This window comes from Mandrillus leucophaeus, unplaced genomic scaffold (assembly GCF_000951045.1).
Source record: "Mandrillus leucophaeus isolate KB7577 unplaced genomic scaffold, Mleu.le_1.0 Scaffold292, whole genome shotgun sequence".
Taxonomy (NCBI): domain Eukaryota; kingdom Metazoa; phylum Chordata; class Mammalia; order Primates; family Cercopithecidae; genus Mandrillus; species Mandrillus leucophaeus.
In genome coordinates, this window is record NW_012103054.1 from 411,608 (window position 1) to 419,425 (window position 7,818).

Below are 7,818 nucleotides of genomic sequence, written 5' to 3' on the forward strand. Positions count from 1 at the left end.
TAATAGTAATAACCTTTATTTAAAATAGTTTTTAATTTAGGAAAGCTCATTTTACATGAGTTTCCAACTAATTATTAGAGTCAGAAACAAAGAAAATAAAATCAGAGAAAATCCTCTGTAGAAAAAATACACAAAGAACATTTCTACATGTGAAAAAACAGTAAACAGTGTTATCATCCAAGTTATTAGTCTCAATTCCACGTCTCCTAGTGAACACCACTATCAACCTTGACATCTGATTTGTTCTTGTCATTCTTCACTGAGTAGATGAAATATGTTAAGGTGTCTTTTTCATTCACTGGAATAGACCTAAAGTGGCAACCAACTATCTATAAAGAAAAAAAAAAAATTAAGGAAGTTAAATTTTAGATATAACAGGTTTCGTAAACTAGGTAAAAAATACAGTTTCATCCAAAGAAAAAATCTATGTGATAAGAGCTATTTCCTTTAAAAATTATATTTAACAAAATACCAACAGGACAAAAAGCATTTAAGAATAAAATGTTATGAACAAGAGATAATGTGATTTCAAAGGATCTTTTGGCTCACTCAATTTACTATACATTGATTGGAAAATACATTTTCCTTTTATTTATTTTAAATTTTATAATTGGGCCAGGAGTGGTGGCTCACGCCTGTAATCCCAGCACTTTGGGAGGCGGAGGTAGAGGGATCACTTGAGCCCAGGAGTTCAAGACCAGCCTGAGCAACATGACAAAACCCCATCTCTACCAAAAAAAAATACAAAAATTAAGTAGGCGTGGTGGTGTACACCTGTAATCCTAGCTATTCAGAAGGCTGAGATGGGAGGATTGCTTGAACCCAGAAGGTGGAGGTTGCAGTGAGCTGAGATCACGCCACTGGACTCCAGCCTGGGTGACAGAGCAAGACTCTGTCTCAAAAAAGATAAATAAGATAAAAATAATAAATTTTATAATTGGAATCTAGAGTAGGGAATACATGTTTTTACTTTTAAACTTTAAATGAGATAAAACAGATGTAAGAGACCACATGCATCATTAAACCTGCAATGGTTTAGACCCTACTGATAGAAAAAGAAGTATGAAGTTGAAAACTTTTGGTAGTAATCAACAATAACATATAAATTGTTTGCTGCAAATTACATTCATTCATTCATATCTTGGTAGCATTCTTTGGTTAAGGTTCCTTGAAAATTTTTCTGAATAAAAATTATGAATGGAAATGAGAGGAGAAAGAGGGATGTTCAATGAAGGATGTTTACCTGCTTCCTTGCCTTTTCATTGTGCTAATGTAATATGCATACTACAATTACGAATAGAAGATTAATAGACTTACCTGGGTGCTGACAAGCATATTTAGATTCCAGAAAATAAAATTTCTTAAGAAAAAAGTTCATCCACACAACAGTTACGAGACTTAAGACTTAGTCATACAACCCTGGAATGCCTTAAAACAGTGGTCCCCAACCTTTTTGGCACCAGAGATCGATTTCACAGAAGGCAATTTTTGCACAGATTGGGGGTGGGGGAGTTGGTTTTGGTACGAAATTGTTCCACCTCAGATCATCAGGCATTAGATTCTTAAACAAGCGTACAACCTAGATCCCTCACATGTGCACTTCACAAGAGGTTTTGGACTCCTGTGAGAATCTAATGCTACGGCTGATCTGACAGGAGGCGGAGCTCAGGCAGTAATTCTTGCTAGCTGGTGCTCACCTCCTGCTCTGTGGACCTGTTCCTAACAGGCCATCAACCAGTACCAGTCCATGGCCCTGGGGTTGGGGACCCCTGTCTTAAAATATATGTACTACATCTGCACATTTCCACATTCCTTAACCTGTTAATAACTGCATTTCTGATTAAGTAAAATATAACACTCATGGCTATCTCTTATGTATAAAAAAGAAAATAGCTCTAGAAATAATATAACTGTTCTTAGAAGGTCAGTTTATCAAAAATTTCAGGTTTAATTTATATCTAAATATAATATTTAAAATAATCAGTTATTTGGTTCTCATTTGTCCCAAAACAGCGGTGCCTTCACTCCATTAGTACCAACTGAAATATTTCATCATGGTGGGCAAGATCTATATTTACGTTACATAATGTATTGTACAACCCCAAAAGAACTTGATCTTTTAAATCAAAATTAAAGAAAAATTAATTAGATCCGTGTTGCCTAACCAAGGATAAGAAATTTTAGCTAAATAGTTAACGTATTAGATTTTAACAATGTTAAAAAGCGTTCCATCAGATAAATGTAACTTCTATTCATATTTCATTTTATTCAATATGTACATTTTAGAAAATGTTGGGTAACTACTAAATCCATGCAAAGAATATGAGAAAACTGATTTATAATCTACACTTCTATTTTGTCTAGTAGGCTAAATTTTCTTTTTTTAGAGATGGAGTGTTGCTATGTTGCCCATGGTGACTCAAACTCCTAGGATTAATCAATCCTCCTGAGTAGCTGCAAGCAAAAATTTTAAGTATGATTAAAATATAAATATATCAATCTATAAGCATCTTAATAAGATGCACAGACTTCTTGGCTCTATTATATCCTGAGAACATATGCATACTCCATCAACTTTCACAACTCTCTGACTAACTAGAAGTCCTCTGTCAAAGCAAACTACAAGTAAAAGATTGGGTAAAAGAAAAGCTTTTGCCTCTTCTAGATGTGAAGAAAACATAGATGCCTCTAACAAAACTAACATCAACAAGGACCAATTTTGAAATAGTTAAGTCAGCAAATTATAAAAATACTGTTTAGGGGCTGATTTGTAGGCCTACTCCGCCACTTTAAAATATAAATTTTAATAAGGACATTAAAGCTTGCTAATTAAATTTCTCATGCCTCAATTAGATGCTCAAATATTTACTGGTTAAATGGAGTTTTAAAACTAATAGATTTCTAAAGTAAGGATTAAAAAAACTCTTATTCAACATTTTGAGGGCCAGGCACGGTGGCTCACACTGCTGATCCCAGCACTCTGGTAGGCTGAGGTGGGCGGATCACTTGAAGTCAGGAATTTGAGACAAGTCTGGCCAACATGGTGAAACCTCATCTCTACTAAAGATATTATACAAAAATTAGCCTGGTGTGGTGGTGCACACCTGAAGTCCCAGCTACTTGGGAGGCTGAGGCTGGAGAATTGCTTGAACCTGGAAGGTAGAGGTTGCCATGAGCCGAGATCGTGCCACTGCACTCCAGCCTGGGTGACAGAGCGAGACTTTGTCTCAAAAAACAAACAACACATTTTGAAAGCCAGTATCAGAAGGTGCTGTACACAATCTGCTGAGTAGTCATTACAAAAAGGAATTTCCTAAGTGGCTGACAAACATTTCTAGACAACTAGATATTCCACAATAGATTTTTTAACACTGTTCTTTCTAACTAAAATGTACTGTTACATATACTACATTAATACTTTCATTAGCATTTAACAGCCTCTCAGTTGTGCAGATAGTTCAAATAGTTTAAAAATCATATATACCTCAACAAGCTGTGCTTTATTAAGTCCTGGTCTGGTTGGTAGCTTGAAGTGTCTTTTGTATCTCCTAAGTGTATTTACTTGTAATTGGTATAAATCAACCTAGAAAAAATTAACATGTATAAATTAGTTCATACAATTTGTGGAAAATTTATCATCGATATGTATAACAACAAACATTTTAACTTCAGCACAATAAAAATTTACTTCCAAAATCAAAAAAATTATTTTAAAAATTTACATAATCAAACCTATAAATTATTAAACAGTTTAATCTTTTGGGGATTAATAATATAAACTGAGGTCAAAAAAGAGTAAGTTATGTGACAACAGAGCTGCAAAAATTGTCAATTTAAAATGCAACAATTCAAACTGTGTAAATGCATGACAACTGGCTATATTTAATTTTGCTTTCATTTTCAGATTTCTCAAATGTTTTAAACACTTAAAAGATTGTTCATATCTTTTTATAAAGGTTTCAGAATGCACTACTTAGGATTTATATTAAGCATAAAAAACTTCCATTTACCTCTGGGGTATCAATATCTTGAACAGGTGAATCACCTCCATCATCATCACTCCCTTTTCTCTTTCTTCTGTTTCGAACACTCTGAATTAAGTTTTTATGATAATCACATATGTAAAGATGCCTTGCCTGAAACAGAAAAGTTTCACATACTGCTAATGATTACAGTAAAATGTGTCTATGTATTAGTAAAACACATATGCCACAGATAGTAAAAATACAGACAGTCAAGATGGGCCATTGTTAACACAATGAAATATTTATACGTTTAAATCCTAAACCCTGTTAAAACATAAGATGTCTGGAATACTGTTAAAAGGATGGTGGATGGGGAAGGAGGGGTTGGTTCCATTTGGGGAAGGGGTGAAGGGAGGGAGGGAGAGGAGAATGAGAAATTTCAACCCTCTGGGTTTTGTCATCAAATTGCAGTGAGGGGCCGGGCGCCGTGGCTCACGCCTGTAATCCCAGCACCTCTTGAGCTCAGGAGTTCCACACAAGCCTGGCCAAAATGGTGAAATCCCGTCTCTACTAAAAATACAAAAAATTGGGCGGGCGTGGTGGCACTAGTCTGTAATCCCAGCTACTCAGGAGGCTACCGCAGGAGAATCACTTGAACCTGGTGGGTGGAGGTTGCAGTGAGCCGAGATCGTGCCACTGCACTCCAGCCTGGGCAACAGAGTGAGACTTTGTCTCACATAAATAAATAAATAAATAGCAGTGAGGATGACATGAATTAGTTCATGTTGAATTTTTAACTGATAAAGGGAAAGATGATGCTGCCCACACTTTTGCTACTTGACAGTACTTTCTCTACTTAAAGAAGAGCATATTTTAGTAACATAATGTATGCTTTCCAGTCTTTCCAACTGAATGCCCAAATTATATTCGATACAAAACCATCCGTTTTTACAAATGAGCTATCGACTTCATAACTATATTTAAATTTCAGTTATAAACTTTTCTGAATATTAAATTAAATCAATGTATTTATTTATAACACATTTTCTCAAAGCAATCTGAAATTATGCAAGTTCACCTGAAAAGTTTCTCACGGATAACACTGAAAACTGTTTAAACGGGCAAAAAAGTATCACAAATAAACTTTTCAAAAACTTTAATTACACACACTCCTGCGAACTGTAGACTAACATTTGAAACAAATACGGACTGAGCTAACAGGCTTTTACATTTACTTCTAAGCCAAGCGCAAGATAAAAATACGCAGGACTTGTGGTAGGTTCTTGATACCATGTTATTCATTTACCGCTAGCCAGATCTCCCAAAAGTAGCAACGGCTGTTAGATGGTCAAACGAAAAGACGCGCAGAAGGAGGAAAAAAGAAATCCTGATGGCTGCCAAGGGGATGGCAAAACCGCAGAGGCTACGTGCTGCCCACCATCGGAGCAGCTGCCCTCGGAGCTGACAGCGCAAACGCCGCTTACATCCCCGGCTCACTGCCAGGCGGCGGGTGAGCTCGGCTTCCCTCTCACTCCGCTCCGGAGGAGACGGAACACAGAAAGGAACAGGATCTTCCTGGATCGCGAAGGTCCTCCACTTTCCCCTAGACGAGGGGAGTCAGCACCGCCTGGGGCCAAACACCAGCTTGGGCAGCAAAACAAAGGCGCCTCCATTCCAGAAGAGCTGCCGGGCTGCAAGAAAACTACTCTGGGCCCTCGGTCCGGCGGTCCCCTTTGTTTCGTGTCCTGGTCGCAGAGGAGAAGGAAGAGGGAGGACAGTGCGCGGGAGAGTCGCAGGCAGCGGGAGGCTGGGGGCAGGGTGGGAAAGAAAAGGGGAACGACAGCGTGCGTGTTGTGTGTGTGTTGGGGTGGCGGTCGGAGTTGCAGCGACTTTGTTATTTGCTTCCAAACACAGACTCCACGAGACCGCACTGCAGCCAGGTCTGGGAGACCCCGCCGACAATCCGTGCCCTTTGCCCGACTCCTGGGGCCCCACTAGGGGACAGGAGGGCAGGGCGATCCCGCGGTTACTTACGCTCTTATCCAGCTCGATCTTCACCTTCTTCTGGGAGATGCTCTTCTGGATCCTCTTGCTGAAGCTGGCGTTGCCTGCCGCCCGGCCGCACCGCTCACCATCCTCCCGCAGGCAGCACAGTTGCCCTGGGCCCGGGCCGGCCGCCCCCGGGGGCCCAGCCACTGAGACCGTCCCCGCGCCCGGCACCTCAGCCCCGGCGCCCGCGCCAGTCCCGTTCCCCGCGGAGGCGGCGGCGGCCGCGGCAGCGACTACCGCGGCCACTGCAGCGGCCGCATCTCCGCCGCGGCTCATCTCGTCAGGCGTGAAGCCGTTCATGTCTCCGAGCTCCCGAGCGCCGGCGCTGACAGAAATCCCCTCTCTCCTGGCCGCTCCGCCTCTCTCCGTTCCGGCAGCAGCAATTCACTCTGTACACCAAGTTAGCGGCACGGTCAAACACCAACCGTCCCGGGCCTGCTGATCTCTGCTGGCCCCGGAACAGTGGACAGTGCTGAGGGCCCGGACGCAGACTCTAGCGTCTTCTGGAGCCGGGACCCCGCTCACTGTCACATGGGGACTTCAGCAGTTGGACCGCTACGCCTCCGCCTCCCTCCGGCCCCGGGGACTGCGCAAGCGCGACGCGCCCCCTCCCGTCCCGCCCCTTTCTTTCAAACGCACGGCCCCATGGGAATTGTAGTTGTCTGCTACGGAGTCAACCTGAGCTCCGCCCTGACCCTTCGCCCTGCGGGATGGAGGAACTACTAATCCTAGCATGCATAGCGCGGCCACGGACCCACTTTTTTTTTTTTTTTTTTTTTCAGTACCGGGAAAACAGGAGCGTGTGATTGGGGTTTACAGTGTTTTCTCTCTCTCTGTCTCTAGGGAAGTCGGGCTGTGTTTAGCTGCTGGGATTTCGTAGAATTGGGTTTCAGAGAAGTTACTCGATTCCTGAGGCGAAACATAAAGGGATGGGAGTGGTGTGGGAAGTGAGCGTGTGCGGAAAAAAAAGTTTCGAGGCCGTTTCGCATTTGTGGAAACACAGCTTTTGGTGTGACCGCGCTTTTGTGGGAAACCCAAACCAAGGAGAACTCAGGAGAATTGGGGCTCTTCGGTCCTGGACGTTCCGCAGCTAACATCCCGGCTTGACCAACTATCGAGGCAGCAAATTAATAGGGCACCTCCTGGGAGGAAAACGCCCATCCTGACTTCTCAACTGTGACAGGTCCCCCTCACAAACGCCTCGCGGGGGGCGGGGGGGCGTTTCTAAACCCTTGCATGTTCCTACAAGGGAAATGTTTTTATTCTTGGACGCACGGAGTTGGCCGCCTCCTGAGGTGGAGTACGGACAAGCTGACAACAGGGCTCCTTTTCACCTCCACGCCCAACGTTTTCCATTTCTCCTCAAACGGTTTTGGAGAAGGGCGGAGTCGTATCATTTTAAAGGAGACTTGGAACCTCACCAATACAAACGCTGCTCGACTGTTCCCAGAAACTTCCCTGCATTAGCTCTACCGGCGCGGGGAGTAGAAAGCGCATTTCCTGAGACCTGGCAGGCGCGTGCGCCCCTGTGTGCTGCCGGCGTTTGTGCGCTCTTGCTTCTATGTATGTGTTCGCGGGCGCGCGCGTGTGTACGTGTGTGTGCCCGCGTACGCGTGTATGTCCGTGCGTGCATGCGGGGGGAGGTGCTCGTGGAGGGCGGGGCGAGGGATGGGCGTGGCTAACACGAAAGCTGCGCCTTTACTAGTTACCACGCGTCATTATTTATCAGAAGATATACGCTGCTTAAACACAAATACGTTTTAAAATATATTTTAGGCAGTAGGGTTTTGTTTTGCAAGTTCTT

At 42.9% G+C, this 7,818-nt stretch overlaps 1 protein-coding gene across 3 annotated transcripts; it reads right to left on the bottom strand.

Annotated features, from left to right (window-relative positions):
* On the bottom strand, positions 1–7,518 carry SAP30 (Sin3A-associated protein, 30kDa). 3 transcript variants are annotated; one of them, XM_011986082.1, is made up of 6 exons: positions 7,436–7,518; positions 6,800–6,923; positions 6,000–6,459; positions 4,011–4,136; positions 3,485–3,583; positions 1–329 (listed from the first exon to the last, which is right to left on the bottom strand). In XM_011986082.1, the coding sequence occupies exons 3-6, from the start codon at positions 6,312–6,314 to the stop codon at positions 207–209; spliced, it is 663 nt and encodes a 220-aa protein (XP_011841472.1). In that variant the 5' UTR covers positions 6,315–6,459; positions 6,800–6,923; positions 7,436–7,518; the 3' UTR covers positions 1–206. The 3 variants fall into 3 exon arrangements, with proteins under 3 accessions (XP_011841472.1, XP_011841473.1, XP_011841471.1); XM_011986083.1 differs by lacking the exons at positions 6,800–6,923; positions 7,436–7,518 and having other exon boundaries at positions 6,000–6,151; positions 6,266–6,753; XM_011986081.1 differs by lacking the exons at positions 6,800–6,923; positions 7,436–7,518 and having other exon boundaries at positions 6,000–6,753.
* Between the last annotated feature and the right edge of the window lie 300 nt (positions 7,519–7,818).

What these genes read in the sequence shown, in the direction of transcription:
- SAP30 (XM_011986082.1), bottom strand. Translation starts at nt 6,314, where the DNA reads ATGAACGGCTTCACGCCTGACGAGATGAGCCGCGGCGGAGATGCGGCC. An exon ending in AAGATATTGATACCCCAGAG is followed by an intron (nt 3,584 to 4,010) that starts GTAAATGGAAGT and finishes AATTTTTTCTAG; the next exon opens with GTTGATTTATACCAATTACA. An exon ending in ATAAAGCACAGCTTGTTGAG is followed by an intron (nt 330 to 3,484) that starts GTATATATGATT and finishes TTTTCTTTATAG; the next exon opens with ATAGTTGGTTGCCACTTTAG.